The sequence below is a fragment of the Phoca vitulina genome, unplaced genomic scaffold, assembly GCF_004348235.1.
Source record: "Phoca vitulina isolate PV1807 unplaced genomic scaffold, GSC_HSeal_1.0 scaffold19, whole genome shotgun sequence".
Lineage (NCBI taxonomy): Eukaryota > Metazoa > Chordata > Mammalia > Carnivora > Phocidae > Phoca > Phoca vitulina.
In genome coordinates, this window is record NW_022589722.1 from 30687395 (window position 1) to 30704294 (window position 16900).

Here is a 16900-nt window from a genome sequence, read left to right on the forward strand (position 1 = left end):
TACTAGGAAGAGTGCTGTTATCGACACCCTAGCACCTGGCTTGCGGTGCACGCTTACACGTGTGTGCGTTTGTGCTGGGTGTGAACGTAGGAGTGGCATGACGCATCGGGGGTCCATACTGAATGGTGTTTTTTCCGGTTTCCTCTCATCCTCCGCACCTTCGCCTGCACTAGTTTGGGGTTTTTTCCCCCCTGTTTAAAACAAATGTATTTATGGTTCCAACAGACTAATTCCCCTTCAGTAACCACGGCCTGGTTGCAGCCATGAATTCCCGCACAAAGAGGTCATTCCTGCAGGCCCAGCTCAGGGGCTGCTCCCTCTCGGCAAAAACGAATCTCTTCCTCTGCGCTTCGGGGTCCTGGGTTCAACAGATTCCCGGGGAGTTGGGATGTTGGTTGGAGTTTGTCTCGCCTGACTGGCAGTCTCCTGAGGGCAGCGCCAGGTGCCAGGACACAGCTGGGACGGCCGGGGACTTGCAGGCCCCAGGATGGTGCGTGGGTGCAGGGCGGCCGAAGGCGGGAAACGATCTGACAGTGGGTGCGGGGCTTTGCTCGCGGGCCAAGTCCTGCAGGGAGCGCCCCCGCCTCGGAAGGGCACCGCCCTGTCTCCCCCCCTCTCCCCCGAAGGTGCCTACGACCCTTCGGGACCCCTCTCTACCTTGGTCTCGGTCCCCCGCCCTTTCCGCGGAGTCGGGCGGAGCTAACCTTTGATACCCAGCCCGCCCCTCGGGCCGGCGGGTGGGGAAGGGATCGGGTTTCACGGGCGCCTGGGGGGAGGGGGAGGGCGGCAGCGGGTGGGGGTGTCCCCCGCCCGAATGCGCCCCCCCTTCTCGGCCCCCACCTGGGAGAGATTTGGGGTCCCCGCTCCCGCCCCGGGCCGTGGGCCCGCGCCCCCTCGAGGCCAGGGTGCGCGGGCCTCAGGCAGGGGGCGGCCCGGGAGGGAGGGCACCGCGCGCCCCGCGGCCCCGCCTCCGCCGCGCCCCCCTCCGGGGCGGGATAATTGAACGGCGCAGCCGGGGCCCAGCGTTGGCTGCGGAGGCTCGGCCGGAGCGTGGAACCCAGGAGCCGCGCCCCGCGCCCCGCGCCTTTGTCCGCCCGCCGCCCGCCGCCCGCCACCCGCCGGCCCCATGGAGCGCGCCGCGCCGAGGAGGGTCCCGCTGTCGCTGCTGCTGCTCGGCGGCCTCGCGCTGCTGGCGGCCCAAGGTAGGGGCGCCCCAAGTCCACGGCCCCCGCTCTGGTGGCTCCCCTCCCAGCCCCGCACTCCTCGGAAGTCCTGGAGCTGTAGGCGTAGCGGGAGTCTGGGTGCTGCGCCCCCGCGGCGGCCCTGGGGTCCTGTGCGCTGTGGCCGTGCCCTCCCCTCACCCCACCCCTGGCCCTGGTCCTAACCTCGAAGACCTGGGGCACTTGTTTTAAAGAAGATTTTTCCTCCTCCCCGCCCCCACCGTCGCCCGCACCCTCCTGCTGCCCACCCTGGTGCCCACCCATCTTCCCACGGGGGCCAAGGTTGGGAGGTTAGCGAGGAAGCCCTAGCTGATGGTTGCTGAGCCCCTGGGTGCCCTGCTCTGCATCCAGAGCACCCATCTGTTCCCACTGCCCCCACCTTCACCTCTTGGTAGGGGCTGTTGTACCCAGGTTGTTGGTGAGAAGACTGAGACTGGGGACAGTACTTTGTCCAGGAGACAAAGCCACTCATGGGTTAGGGGGTGGATTTGAAAAATCAGAAAAGAAGGGAGCGGTCTGGAGATAGATTTTTTAAGGAGATAGCCGTGTATGGGGAAACCTCTGTCTGCCCTCCCGGGATATAGAGGGTCCCAAGACAGAGGCTCAGCCAGGCTACATACTCAGCCTGGGCTGGGGACAGGCCACTTCCACACCCACCCACCCTGTGGCAAGGGGGATGTGTCTCTCCTGGCAGACCCCTGGGCCAGAGCACTCGGCCCAGGACTGACAGCACGGGGATGGCCCTTCTTTCTCCCTTAATTCTCAAGGCCTAACTCCTGGGTTGGGGTGGGGGGTGCGCGGGGAAGCATTAGACCCTGTGGATTAGAGCAGTTGCGGGTGAGCAGAGCCCTGGCCTCTGACCTCTCTGCTGACCCATGACTCATGAGTCATTAGTCAGGCCTGCCTGCCTGGAGGCTTTGTTCTTCCTGGGGCCAGGCCCAGACAAGAGCCCTGACCACCCTCAGAATCCTAGATGCTTTATCTCTGGCTTAGTTTAGTTTCTTTTCAACTCTCAGATGACCACCCTCCTCTTTGGTCAAAAGGTCACCTGGGAGAGGTTGGGGGCAGAGGGCAGATCTCTGCGGAGGTTTCTTGGCTTGCTCACTGACTGCAGCAGATCCTGGGCCTCTGGCTCTGTCTCGGGCGTGTGCTGGGGGGCATCTCGTGGGGGGAGATGTCATGGGAGGCACAGGGCTTGGGGTTGGCAGCGAGAGCCATCCTGGTCCCCCCAGGGGCTCACCGGAGGCTTGTTGGAAGAGATGGTGCTGGGGCACGAGCGGGTCAGGCAGGCAGAGGGAAGATGGGCATTCATCAGAAGGTGACTGGTGGCTGGGGTGAAAACCCGGGGACTGGGGGGGGGGGGCTCTGATTGGAGGCCACACAAGACTCTTGTTGGAAATAGAAAGGGCCCCAAGGCCCCCTGTGTATTTTACAAATGGGGTAACTGAGGCAGGCCCAGACAGAAGGCATGGGTGAACTCTCCCGAGGCTGAGTACCCGCTCCTCCATCACTGTGAGGGTCAGGCTGGAGGGGCTCACATCGTCTTCATGGAGGAGGCCCTGACTTCAAGCGGATGTGATAAAGGAGACCTGCTCATTGCGTACCCCGGTTGGCGTGGCCTTCTGTTTCTTTTGGGGTGGCCCTCTTTTGAGTTTCAGCAAGTTTGGTGTGGTTTGGGGGGAGGGAGCTGGAGCTCCCTGGTTTGTGTCTGCGGCTGCAAGCTTGGGGGCTGTCAGGTTCCCTGAGGTGGCACGGGCCCACCCTCTGGAGAGCCGGCGGGGGGCGGGGGGCGCACCAGGAAACGTAATTTAGAAGTGACACTGGGAAAGGCCATCCAGTGGTGGGCCCTGTCACTAATCTGCTGCGACTAGCTTGGCCTGGCCACAGCAGTGCAGGAGGGCGCTGACCTTCCGTGCCAGGGGACAGAGCCGAGCCACCGTCTGTCCTTTTGGGCTTTACTGAGAGCGGGGTGGGCGGGAGTGGAGAGGAGGAGGGCACTGGGGAAAGACAACTGTGCTTTCTGCAAACTTTCTTGGCCTCTGGCTCCTGTGGGCAGCGTTGCTGACTGATTACAGAGCAAGTCTCAGGGAGGGAGAACAAAGACGGGAGGGGAGAGGGCTTGGCTTGGAAGCACGTGGCCTGCACTGCTGCTGGAACTTTCCCAGGCAGGGGGGTGTGGGGGGGCTGCTGGAGGGAATTGGATGCATGAAGATGAGGCTCGGGGTGCCCCGGGGTGGGGGGCAGTGCCGCGGCGCCTCCTGTGGGGCCCCCGGCTTGGGGTGACACCTTCTCCTGGCTCTGCCTGAGGCCCCCCAGCTCAGGACTCCATTTGCCACCCCTGCTGGACTGTGGCGTGTGGGGGCGGGGGAGAAGGGACAGCATGGCTCACTCATCTTGGGGTCCCAGCGGGCTGCCACGAGCTTTTGTGGGACAGGAAAACAACTTTGCCTGTATCCGGCTGGAAAAGCCCACAGGATGGGTTGGTGGTTTTCTCATTTGTAAAACGAAGATAGCAGAAACCGACTTCTTAGCGTGCCTTGGGGTCTGGGGCGGGAAGACATGGGGCCACGCCTGCCAAGGCAGCTGGATTAGTATGACCTATTATTTGTGTGGCCCCCTCCCTTAGGGTAAGACAGGGTCCTTTTCCTCGAGAGTGCTCTGAAAGTCCTACTAATTTCCCCAGGAGGGCCTCAGAACCCGCAGCTGTCCAGAGCCAAAGCCGTGTTGGGAAAGGTCATGCGGAGGGGCGTCGCTGGCCTCCCCAGTCATCTACACACTAGATATCTGCTCTGTGCCGGATGCTGCTCTAAATCGTGGGGGTACGGCAAGGAAGAGGCGAGGGCGGGCCCTTCTGCCTGTGGGGCTCCCACCCCCCAGGAGAGCCAGACGAGTGGACAGACCATTACAAAGCAAGCCCACAGGCGGAGAGTCAGGGACGACATCCCCGAGGACGAAGGATGCAGCCCGTAGACTGGCAGACAGCAGGCGCTGCTGGGTTTCTGGGGAGGGTGGCTGGGAGGACGGTGCTCCGGGCAGAGGGAACAGCACAGGCAAGAGCCCAGAAGGCGAGAGAGAACGTGGACATGTCTCCTCTTCCCTCCTGTTCCTTTGAAAGCAGGGCTCTGAGCATCGGGGGCAGCGAGTGGGACAGCCTTGCAGATACAGTTTTATGAACACAGGTCTACTAGCACGCACGGTCGTCTTGCTGGTATATTTTATCCAATAAAAGACTCCTTTGCAAAACATCGCATTATAACAATTTGATTCATAAAAGCTTGTTCAGGCTCTGTGTGGTTCCAGTGTCCTGGCAATGAGCTCACGTGTGGCCACCTAACCAAACGGGGACACCCATTCTGTCAACTTTCCTGGGATCGGAGACCCTTGAGCCTGGAGGGAGCTTGGCGAGGAGGGGGTGTGGCAGGGAGGCTGATGAAGTCGCAGCGGGCAGGGCAGGACCAGAGGCTGGGTGCTGCAGACCAGTGCTCTTCCCCTGGGGCTGCCTCCCTTAGCCCTCAGGCTGGTCCTCAGCAGGCTCTGAGGCAGGAGGGAGTCAGGTGTGTGTTGCTCCAGCTGCCTGCACGTTATCAGCAGGTGGGGGCCAGCACTCAAAGGAGGTGAGGAGACTGGTCCCAGTTCTGAATGTGACCAATCCCATACTCTCTCTCCTTTTCCTTAAGTACGGAATGAGAACACACTCTGCCCTAGGAAATTTTAATAATTGACATATTTTATATGTAGTCCCTAATTTAATCCTCTCAACAATTCTATGAAGAAGGGACTGTCCTTATTTTCATTTTATAGATGTATAAACGAAGGCCCAGAGCAGTTAAGTAACTTGTCTGGGATACACAGTTGTGAGTCGAGGGCCAGGACACGGAACCCCACGCTCCTGACCGCTTGGCTGTCTTGCCTTAAACCTAATGAGGGGAAATAAAAGCAGGTTGGACAGGACTTAAGCCCCATAGACAACTGCTGCACATGTGAGGGGGTCCTGAGGAAGAACAGGTGTTTCCCATTCGTGGGGGACCACAGAACCCTTGAGGGGCTCGTGGCTGGCTTGGTAGGATCCCCCAGGTGATGGCACCTGTCTTGTTTCAGATCTGCGGACAAGCCCGTCCTGTCCTGGGGAGGCAGTGGCCGTGGTGGTGGAGGGCTGTTTGCTGGGGTACCCAGCCCAGGGTCTGGCCTCGGACCTGCCTCTCCCTTGGGTGTGGCCCAAACCAGGCCCTCCTTGCTGCCATCTGGGGGTGGGGCTCGGGAGCCCCCCAGGAACCTACGCTGGCAGTTCTCCTCCTGCTGCAGGGGGAGGTGGTGCCCTCAGGGACGGATGGCTCTGGCCATAGGACGATGGGTGAGGTCTAGAACTGTCCGCAGGGTAGGAAGTCGCCCCTTTCCTGGCACCTTTGTAGAGGAAAATGTTCTTGGCCTGGGTCCTGGGTTCCAGACACAACAGGGCGGGCCCAGCATCTGGAAAAGACAGCCCTGGAAATTGTTTAGGTCATATTCCTGCCTGATCGGGCCCCGGCCTTGCCAAGTGATCCTGCCAGACGGCTGTGCTGACATGACCAGCACCGGGACTGGGGACGCTGGGTTCCCGCCCACCCTGTTGCTGACTTCCTAACCTTCTTTTCTCCATGTGGGGGGTCTCCGATGTGTGTTGTTACCTGCACTGCTGGCTTCAGGCCACTCAGAGGGGACACCACACAGAGGGGGGTCTGGACCCTCCGGGGTCCCTACACCTCCCAGGCGTAGCAAGGATATAAGAACCAAAGAACCAGCCTTGGGGTCCGGTGGGGCCCCGGATGGGTTTTATGATGGGCACTTGAGGTGAATTTGGGAAGACATAGTTTGTCTATCGGGACATGGAAACCATAGATCAGCTGATCCAGTCTTTGTATAGGTGGGGAAACTGAGGCCCAGAAGGAGGAAGTAGTGATCCGCAGTGTCATTTATCGGCTGTTTCTCAGTTCTAGTTAGCAAACGTTTCCCGAGCCTCCCTTATGAGCCTGGCCTGGCCTCAGAGGAGCTAATCGTCATGCCGCCAGCATTTGTCAGCATGTCATCCCTGTGCTCGGCAAGTGCAGGGCCCCCAGGACACGGGACAGACGAGGCCCCTGCCTCACGGAGCTTGTGTGCTGCGTGGGTCTCCTGCGGCTCCGAATCAGATTACTGCAAACCGAGCGGCTTAATACAACAGGTCTCTATTCTCACCATCCCGGAGGCCGCAAGTCCGATGGCACAGTGTCTTGCAGGGCTTTGCTCCCTGCGGAGGCTCTGGGGGAGGATCCGTCCTCACCTCTCCCAGCTCCTGGGCTCGTGGCTGCCTCTGTCTTCACGTGGCTTTTTCTTCCTCTCTGTGTCTCTTCTAAGGACCCTTGTCATGGGATTTAGGGCTCACCCGGATGATACAGGAGGATCTCCTCTTGAGATCCCTAATTACACCTGCAAAGACCCTTATTCCAAATAAGGCCACATTCCGGGGTCAGGATGTGGATGTATCTTTTTAGGGGCCACTGTTCAAGCCACTGCATATACTAGTAGATGCCCTCACAAGGATGTATCGGTAAGAATCAATGCCACAATGACCGTGACGTGCCATGACGGGGACAGCAGACAAGGGTGCCTCTCAAGTGGGTGGAGGGGGGGTGACACCTAGCTGAGGTGTGAGTGGCGAGGAGCCATCTGTGACCTGAGAAGAGCTTTTGGACAAATGAAGCAGCTGGCTCCAGGCCCCAGGGGGGACCGGGTGTAGTAGAGGGACCGGAGGGAAGTGTGTACCTCTGGGGAAGAGTAGAGGGGAGACACAGGGTGCTGCAGAGGGCGGCTGAGACAGGAGGGCCTTAAAAATTAGGGTGCAGACTGTGGGTTTTATCCAGAGTGCACTGGGAAGCCGCTGGAGATTTTAAGCAGAGGAGTGACTTTATTTGACTCAGGTTTCTAGAAGCCACTCTGGACTCCTGCATGGTGAATGGACTGTGGGGAGACGAGAGGAGGCAGAATAAGCCAGCGTGGAGGTTTCTGCAGGGTCCAGGGCTCAAGGTGCCCTGGGTGGAGTGGTAATCAGGGGGCCACTGGGAGGTGGATAGATCTAGGGTGTCTGGGAGCTCGAGTGGCCAGGACTTGCCCTGGGATGGGAGAGAGAAGGTGAGGGAGAAGGTATAATTCAGGCTGACCCCGTTATTGTGGTGCAAGCAGCTGGATGGATGGTGATTGCTAATGACTGAGCTGGAGAAGGCTGGATGGGGTGGGGCCGGGGGGCAGTAGAAGAGTCCAAGTTCCTAGTGGACCCCATAAGCTTCCTGCTGGGCATCTGGTGGAGCCTGGGGTTGGAGGCAAGACCAGGCTGCAGGCAGAAATATGGGAGTCTCAGCCCATAGGATGAGGCTGCAGGAGATGGGCTGGGGAGATGGCAAGGGGGGGACGAGGGGCCACAGGACTGAGCCCTCCCAGGCACTTTGAGGAGGGAGAAGCTCCAAGGTATCAGGCCCGCTCGGGGACTTCCCAGAACCCTGGGTGGTAGCTGGGACATTGCCAGGACTGGTTTTGAGATGGGAGGGACCCGTGTGTTTTTTTTCTAATGGGGTATTTTTCTTGAGCCTGTTTTTCCTTTTGGATCATGTCACCTGCTGGAGTAAAATGTACTGTAAGTTTTGCTGCCTACATATGCTTCTGATTTTGACATAAGGCTTCTCTCTGCAACCCCACTCCTGTTATTATCCCCCATTATCCACGAAGGAGGGTGTGAAGACACCAAGGCTCAGAGAGGCCAAGTAGTGTGACTGAGGGCACACAGCTGCTAAGTGGGTCCACCCGGACTGAAACCTGGAAGCATGGCTCTCAAACTGTATTGTTTTTTTTTAGGATTTTATTTATTTATGTGTGTGAGAGAGAGAGAGCACGAGCAGGGGCAGAAGCGGAGGGAGAGGGAGAAGCAGGCCCCCCTGCTGAGCCAGGAGCCCGACGCGGGGCTCAATCCCAGGACCCGACCGACGGAGCCACCCAGGCGCCCCTCAGATTATGTTCTTAAGCAGGACACTGCCCCGCCTCATTTATCTTTCTGACTGAAAAGTCTTGATTTTGCTAAGTCCAGCTTCAGGAGGAAGCCAGTTTCCTTCGGCATGTGACGGGGGGGGGGTGGTGAGCTTTCGAGTTCGAGCCAGACTCCAAGGCCACCTCTGTGTTTGCTCTGTGGCCTGGGGCAGCTTGCTTAATCTCTCCCTGAGCCCCTATTTCCTAGAGTTGCTAGGATCCCATGAGATCATCTGTCCATTGGTTCTTTCCCAGGAATTTATTGAGTGCCTGCTCTGAGGCCGGCCTGGGGCAGCGTGCAGAGCTTGTCCCGGTCCCTCGGGTGCTAAGTACACACGCAGTTAATTATTTGTGCTCAGTGCCGGGAAGTTCAGGGTGCAAAGAGACCATGGAGTGTGTGTGTGTGTGTGTGTGTGTGTGTGTGTGTGTGTGTGTGTTGAGGGGGTAAGGGAAGACTTCTGGAGGAAAGGACCTCTGAACTGATGTGGGTGTGAATGAGCCAGTCCTAGGAAGGGAGTGGACCCAGGACCACCCAGCTCCAGCTTCTAAAGGCCAGGTGCAGAGGACACATGACAGGTGGCCAGAGAGTTCAGAGGGAAACCGGGGGAGATGGGTCCCGCAGGGTGGGATGCTGTACGGAGGAGACTGGAGACTGCTGGGGAGTCTCCTGGGAGACGCTTCTCCTCTCCTTCCCAGAGATGTGCCTTCTGGTCCTTGTCTCTCGCTGCCTCCGGCCAGGTGGTCCTCTGCCCCGGACCCCTGTCTCTCGTGGCAGGTGCTAGTGTGTGGCAGTTTGAGGCACCTGCGGCTCCTGTGCGAGCCCTGAGAGCAAACTCCGGCAAACCCCACTTCCTCCTGGGGAGGTCAGCTGCCCTTATCCTTACGACCCGCAAGGGGTGCGGAGGTCCGGCGCACCAGACCCCAGTGACAGTTGCCTGGTGTCTCCCTGGGCTATCCCCTTGAGGACCAGGTCCTACCGTTTCACCTCTGGATCCCTTGCCCCAAGCCAGAGACTGCACATGGAAGTGTTGTAAGAGGGATTTTTTTTTTTTACACGATTTTATTTTTGAGTAATTTCTCCACCCAACGAGCGGCTTGAAGTCACAACCCCGAGATCAAGAATCGCGTGCTCTACGCACCGAGCCAGCCACAGAGGAGCTTTTTGGATGCACAGAGGATGGACTTAGGACAGCATGAGAGCCGTGGCCAAGGGTTGGGGCCTGGGCTGGACTCCTGCTGGCTCCCCAGCTTCAGGAGGCGAGGGGCCCTGGCAGGGGTGGGCTGAGTCTTGCAGGGTTCTGTTTGGTCACAATTTCCCGTTGGTGTCTCACTGCATTTCAGGCTTCCTGGTGATGTGGGTCCTGGACCCCACGGGGGCCCCCTCCAACTTTGGCTGCAGCTTTAGCCAGTTGCTGGGGAGCAGATGAAGCATGAGCCTTGCGGGGTGGCAAGTTCAGGGGACCCACAGGACACACCAGGATCCCATTCCCATTCTGAAACACTCGAGGCCCCCTGCAGCTTTGAGCTTGTACGAGGAAATGAGAAAATTGACTTGCTAGCTAGCTTCTGGTCACACACCTTCCCCCCCTTCTCGTTTATGCACAGAGCTTGTCAAGTTTTTATTTTGCCAAATGAGAATATTAAAATATAAAGCAGAGATCCAACCGCTCACCACCTCCTCTCTTACCATTTCCTGTACACGCAGGGCGTTTGGACGGGCAGGGTCTCAGAATAAGAGAAAGCCTTTTAAGCAGGATCAGGCTGACTTGTGGGAAACCTCCCTTGGCCATTTCCTTTCTCGTTCATTTTGTTGCAATCCAATGGGAATTTTGTCGGACCAGTGTCCATACACACGGTGGGGTTTGGCAAGCCTTCGCTTGACTCCAGGCCGACTTCTCCACCCAGTTTACAGATGAGGAGACTGAGGCCTGGCCTTGCTCCAAGTGGAAGGACCCTCGATGGCGGAGCCGTAAGCAGACCCTGGGCCTCTGGAGCTCCTGTCCCACCACAATGTGGCGCACCAAGCAACTTGGCTTGCTGCTAACCTGCTCACAGGCCAGTCAGACATTGCCTAGAGCCCCTGTGATGATAATGGGTGGCGGGCTGACATTCTGGAAGCTTCTACCCAAAGAGCAGTAGAGCCCCTCCAACTGCCAGCTGGCATCTGTGGTGTTAGAAAGAACATGTGTCTGTATGTTTACCCCTCGACGAGAATGTGTGCAGCTTTAGACCGTGAGCCTCGGTGTGGCTCCCAACACGTGGTGCGCCTTTGTCCATCAAAACCACCACGACTCAATCCGCGCTGTAGTCTTTATGACCGCATAACTCACCTGGGAGAAATTTCGTTTTAGCCACTGTCTCAGGTGACAAATGGTATCCGATGCCCGTGAACCAGGCCTTCTCTGTCCACATGCTCGCCAGTTACGTCTGGAAGGTGTGTCTCTTTCCTGGAGGGAGGTGGGGGGGTGTTGGCGATGTGTGAGTCTCGGGGAGCGTGTGATTCCCTTCAAGAGGAATGCCCTCCCCGCAGCGGTGCGGTAACTTCTGTGACGATTCCATTTTGAAGATTCTTTCTGTGGCTGGCTGCCAATTTAAGCATTTTGCCTGGATGATCACATCGATCTTCCCCGCCCTACCCAGTTACCACCCCATTTGACAGATGGAGAAAGGGAGGCTCAGTGAGGTGGAGGCAGGTCCGGGGCCTGGGCGGTTTTAACTCACATGTCCGTCGCCTTCCCTTGGAAGGTCCACGTCCAAGGCTAACAAGATCTTGCAAGAGAGTTTATTCTTCATTTATATTTAGTGCAATGCTTTGTGGATCCAATTTACAGTCCGATTACAGGAACCAGAGATGAAAACTGTGCTCGATCGAAGCTTCTGCTCAGAAGCGAGGGAAGTGATCTGAGAGACTGCAGACCACTTCTCTCTTAAGAGCACCTACAGCCCCGCAACGGGCATGGGTGGGCGTCCAGCGTGGGGTCACCTGGAGTAACGTCATCGATACTGGCATGGCTCCCAGGAGTGAGGGGTAGAAGAAGCAGTAGTGGCCTCGTTTGCTCCATGTTGCTGAGGGCCGTTCAGATGTGCTGGGGTCTCTGCATGGGATTTCTGTGAACTGATGTCCTTCTGGAAGGGCTTCCAGCCAGTGTGGCTGCCGGTTGGCCCGGTTGATCCAACACTGTCGACTGCAGTGAAATCCTTGGTGGAACCAGTGAGATGTGGTGTCCAGTGGGAGGTGTCACTTGTTTTCTTGCTCCCTCCCCCCCGCGCCCCTCCCAGCCCCGCGGCCCAGCTGTGTGTCCTGTGTCGGAGTGAAGTCACTGCCTGGGAGCCCCCTCTCTCTTTCCCTTCCACTGACAACACTGAATTCTTACTGTGTGTGGTTGGGGAAGTGATTCCAGAAGCCTGGCCTCCCTGTCACCTCCTGAGAGCCTGCCCTAGGCTCCTCCTTGGGCTTGGGAGTGAGTGCTGCCCTCTGCTTTAATTCGTTCCATAACATTTTACCTGTCGCCTTGGAGGTCACCTAGCTTGCTTATGTAAAACACTGCAGTCACAACCAAACTGCTATGGGGGGGACGCTCTGAAATAGTTTACCAAATTAATCCTCTCTACGGTATGCGTGATCGTGCATTAAAACATCGATTGAGAACAGCAGGTGAGATCATCAGCAGAACATCTAGGCCTTTTCTGAGCGAAGAGCAGTACAAAACGGCATGCAAACACTTAGTTTTTTAAAATGTATTTTTTTAATCGTGGTGAAATATGCATAACATAAAATTAGCCATTTTAACCATTTTTAAGTGCACCGTTCAGTGGCATTTCGTACATTCCTGTGGTTGTGCAACCACCACCCCTGTCCGTCTCCAGAATGTTTTCATCTCCCAAAACTGAACCTCTGTGTCCAGGGATCAGCTCCCCATCTCCCCCTCCCGCAGCTCCTGGCGCCCACCATCTACTTTCCATCTCTGGCTGTGGCTTCTCTAGGGACCTGGAATCACACAGGGTTGATCCTTTTGTGACTGGCTTATTTCACTGAGCATGATGTCTTCAACGACAAAATTTTATTTTATTTTTTTTTAAGATTTTATTTATTTATTTGAGAGAGAGAGAAAGAGAGCATGAGTGGGGGTGGAGGGGCAGAGGAGGGAGAAGCAGACTCCCCGCTGAGCAGGGAGCCTGACGTGCAGCTGGATCTCAGGACTCCAGGATCATGACCTGAGCCCAAGGCAGACACTTAACCCACTGAGCCACCCAGGCATCCCAACAACAAAATTTTAAACAAAACATTTAGTTCAGTATTAGGTGCTCAGCTTTTAAACAACTGTGGGGAAGTTTAAGTTAATTTTAACCCAAGGATGCATGCATGGCCATTATTCTACAGGAATGGGAGAGGGCGAGTAATGGTTTTAGTAGAACAGCAGGTTGGGGTCTCTAGCCTCTGAACACAGTAGGTAGTGGTTTTCATACTCTCTGTCCAGGTTACAGCAAACATTGATAGTGACCGCACCTCCCTTGGTAAACACCAGGCAGACAAGGTGGGGACGCCAGCCCAGGCTCCCTATCTCGCACTCTTTCCCTGGGTCACTGTGCCTCCTTTCTGGCCTAATGTGATTTTCATCACCAGAGTAAAGCTTGCTCACTCCAAAGGGGACAAGTATGAAAACAGCAAAGACAGCTCTGTGCCCCTATCGAGTTGGCATGTGTCTTGGAAGAGGTGTGTCCAGGGGTGGGAGTAGCATTGAGAGCCTGGTCCCGCCCCATGGAAAGGAAACGCTTGGGAAGAGCTGGGCAGCTTTTTTTGCTGTGGTTGTTTCAGAACATAAGTTAATAACAGACCTTTTCTTGGACGGGATGCACGAGTCTGTTAAAGACCGACCTACTGCCGACGGTTATCTCTGTTGACATCTTGCGCCAGGACTCCAGAGGATTCTGCAGGGCGTTCCCCTCTCTCCATGAGACTCCTCCTTTCTCCGCAGCTCTGATGGGTTGGGGGCAACTGTCTCTAAGGCCAAGCGAGTGGCAGTTCTGGAGTCTCAGACCCGTGCCCCAGCATGGTCCGGGCTCTTGCGGAAATTCTAAGCAGCCCTGCTCTTCGGGGTCGTCGGCTCCAATCACATATTGTTCCTTGGGGGTCATTCCCTTCCCGTGATGAGGCGTGTTTGCAGCAAACCCTACACTCCAAGGACAGCCTTGCAGTTCAGGCCCCTGGTTAAGATGCCTGTCGCCAATCTGTCCTGTTGAACTAACACTGAGCCTCACTGTTTGTGCTGGGCATGGGCGGGTGCTTCAGAGTCACTGAGAGGAGAAAGATACCATCCCTGCCCCAAAGGAGTTTCTAATTCACCAGGAGGCAGACTAGACCTGCTTTGGAGACTGTCAAAACCAAGCCCCATGCGTGGCTCTGCCGCTCACTGGCCGACCTCTCAGGCTGTGTGACCTTGAGCTAGTCCCTTAACCTCTCGGAGCTGGAATTTTCTTATGTGCAAAATGGGGAGCATCATGAACTGGCCTCTCTGGGTTCTTGTGAGAACCAGGTAAGAGCTGGTGCAGTGCCTGGCACGTGGTGAGCACTCAGTGAGGAGCACTCAGTGAGGAGCACTCACTGAGCCATGGCAGTGATGCTCAGGAGGCCTGGTGCTGAGGAATATCTCGACAGAACTGGGTAGTGTCTGGAGGTGAGCAGGTGACAGTGCTGGGCAGAGAAGGACCAGCGCCTGGAGGGGCCAGAGCCCAGGCCGAGGAGCAGCGGGATGAGAGGTTGTCAGGAAAGCATCAGGGATTTTGAGTGACCCCTGTGCAGAGCTGGCCACCCAGTGGTTTCGGGAGGGCAAGGCATGGTCCCGGTGGGGACGAGGACACCTTAGCGTTTATGTTCACATCACTATTTGGGGACTTAACTCCATTTGGCTTCTTCCGTTTGTAATTACGTTTGAAGTCCAGGTTCCAGACCTACAGCCACTAATTGTGACAGTTTGGTTGCCCGTTACTTATGGCATATGGTTTAAAGAGAGTGGCGAATGGGGATGGAGCAGGAATAGGAGTAGGAAGATCCCTGGCTGCCTTCCGTGTGCCGGGCGCCCGCAGGAATCCTGTGATTCGGTGGGCCGAGCCCCATTTCACAGATTGGGACACGGATCCGAGGTGCAGACAGCTTCAGGAATTTGCCCCGGGATGGTGAGCCACAGAGCATGGGCCAGGGGCTCAAACCCAGGTCTGCCCGAAGCTGACCCCATCCTCCCCTCTGCCCTGCTGCTCTCCGGAGGAGCGTGATAAACACAGGGGCTGGTGTTCTTCCTCAGGTCCCTCTGACTTGCAGCTGGGGCTCTCAGCTCATCCCCAGGTCCATGCCTCCGCCTTGACCAGAAGCCCATGAGCTGCGGCCAGTCAGCCCACCTCCAGCAGGCCCGTCGGCCCCAGGTGCTGGCTCTACACACATCCCTGGTCACCTTGCCCCAGCTGCAGGGTCGGCAGGGCTGTGTGAGCAGGGACGCCTCTCGGGATAGCAGTCCGCTGTTTGTTTGGAGAGTCTCGAGAATGTCTTCCCTTTGATCCAGCTCCTCTCCTTCGGCTGCCTAAGCAAATGCTCAGGACTGTCGGAATGACGGCGTATGAATAGAGATGTTCAATCCAGAGCTGTTCATCCCTTGAGAATAAAATATAGGAAGTGACCGAGGGGCCAAGAGAGGGGGAATGGTTGGAAAAGATGCCTCTTCTACTCGACAGTGTGACACCATGCGCCCTGGGCATAACCAGGAAGGTATGGGGTTGAGGGGGCAAAAGATGGTGACTGAAAGAAGCTCATCACGTGTCAGGGATGCTTGTTACAATGAGGACAGTAATGCCCGGGTCTGTTCCCTACACCTCGGCCTTGTCACCGTCCGGCCTGGCTGTGGTCCCTGGGGGGCTTTCCATCGCCCATCTGATGGGGCTGTGTGGGAACATCCCTGTGGCTCCCAGGGGGCTGCATGCTGATCCCACCCAGCCCCGGCCCTCAGATGGCTCTGTTTTGCATGAGTTCCAGCTCTGTGGCTGCTTGGAGCATTCCAGGGACATTCCAAAATTTCTGGATTGAGGAAAGAACTTAACGTGTTATTGTCCTGCTGAGAGCAAGGTTCAAAGTGCTCAGGTTCCCCAGAGAGAATCATTTCCAAATGTTTCCACGGCTCAGGGCACAAAGTGCTCACCCCACTGAGCTGGTCATGGGAGTCCGAGCTTCCCTCGTGCTTGCCTTTCTCAGGGGTGAAGGGAGGCTTTGGGGCTGCTGCTCATCCCCGGGGGGCTTCCGCACACCAACCCGGGGCCATGGTTCCCCATTTCTCATGGGCCACGCACAGCAAGCAATCTCCTTTGTTCCTTTAACACATAATCAAGCGCTGTTTACCGAGAGCTCCCTGTGTTGCTCAGAACTTTGGAGCTATATCCATCCGCTCAGCGACTCTGCGAAGGTACTTCGAGCCCCATTTTACCGTCGAGGAAGCTGTGGCTCAGAGAGGTGAAGCAGCCTGCCCAGGGTCACAGAGCAAGAAAGAGCTGGAGCCGGGACTGGAGCTGTGAGCCCAGAGCTCAGGCTCTGATCAGCTCTGTAGCTGCCTTGTGCGGAGGAGCGTAAGGACAAGAGATAGGCCAGCTCACAAGCTAACTGTGGGTGGGAGGGTGAGGCCGTCAGGATATTAGGAAGCAGGGAGCTGCGCTCCACGTGCAGGCTGTGCTGTGCGAGCAGAGGGGCCCCCGGGCCAGGCAGGCTGCAGGAGTGGGGGGCCCTGTTGGGTGGGGGGCAGGCCGCCACTGGAGACCCGAGAGGCTGTGAGAAGCCCGAGGGGTGAGACTGTGGGCAGGAGGGCTGGGCGGGCGCAGCTGGAGCCGGGGCGGATGGGGAGTTGGGCTTGGCGGCGTGGGGGAGATCAGCCTCCCGGCTGGGTCACGCTCATCCTGGGGTGAACCGCAGGCCATATTTTATCTCCAACAGATAAGATCCTCTGTTTCGCGAATGCTTTTCCTAAATTCAGGGTAAGAATGAAGGAATGAGCGAGGGGGTGTGTGAATGGGAACGTTCGACGTTGTCCCCGTAACTCTGTGGCTTCCCCTCGGGACAGAGGTCCTGTTTTGGTGCTGGGAGGCCCGTGACGCCAGGCAGTTTTATCTGAGCCCCGGCCCCACGGTGAATCTCCCATGTTCACCAGATGGCATTGTCGGGGAATGAGGAGGGGCGACAGCTGAGCTGGGGAGGGGCCGAGTGGCCAGGTGGCAGCAGACTGGGTCTCTGTCACTCTTTGCCCTGTGTGGGTGAGAACAGGCCAGGGCACATCTCTCATTGGGGGGAGCGGCTCAGAGATCCCCGGGAGCCCCGGGGAAGGGGTGGTGCTCACTTGGCTCCAGGTGACACCCGTCTTCCTCCTGGCCATGTGGAAAGGCTGGCCAAGCACGAACTGTCCCAGCGTCCTTCTGGAAGCGATTACTCTTGGTGGGCAGTGGTAGCTTCTGCCCACTGGGTGTTCAAGGGCAGCGTGTCCCACACCCGGTTGAACCGCAGAGGTGCTTGTGACCGTTGACTGCAGGTTGTCAGGGCTGGCGTTTTAGGAAGTCGTGGCCTTGTGCTAAGCCCGAGAGTGAGCCTCCCTCCTGGGGCCACCTTGAGGGCCCAGCCTTGGAAG

At 57.4% G+C, this 16900-nt stretch overlaps 1 protein-coding gene across 2 annotated transcripts in view; it reads left to right on the forward strand.

Moving 5' to 3' along the window:
* The first annotated feature begins 1101 nt into the window (after positions 1-1101).
* The window catches only part of FBLN1 (fibulin 1), an 82412-nt gene continuing 66613 nt past the window's right edge, over positions 1102-16900 (forward strand). For both annotated transcript variants that reach the window (XM_032416637.1, XM_032416638.1), the window contains exon 1: positions 1102-1202. In XM_032416637.1, the coding sequence (XP_032272528.1) occupies positions 1127-1202 (76 nt within the window). In that variant the 5' untranslated portion in view covers positions 1102-1126. The remainder of the gene's footprint in view (positions 1203-16900) is intronic.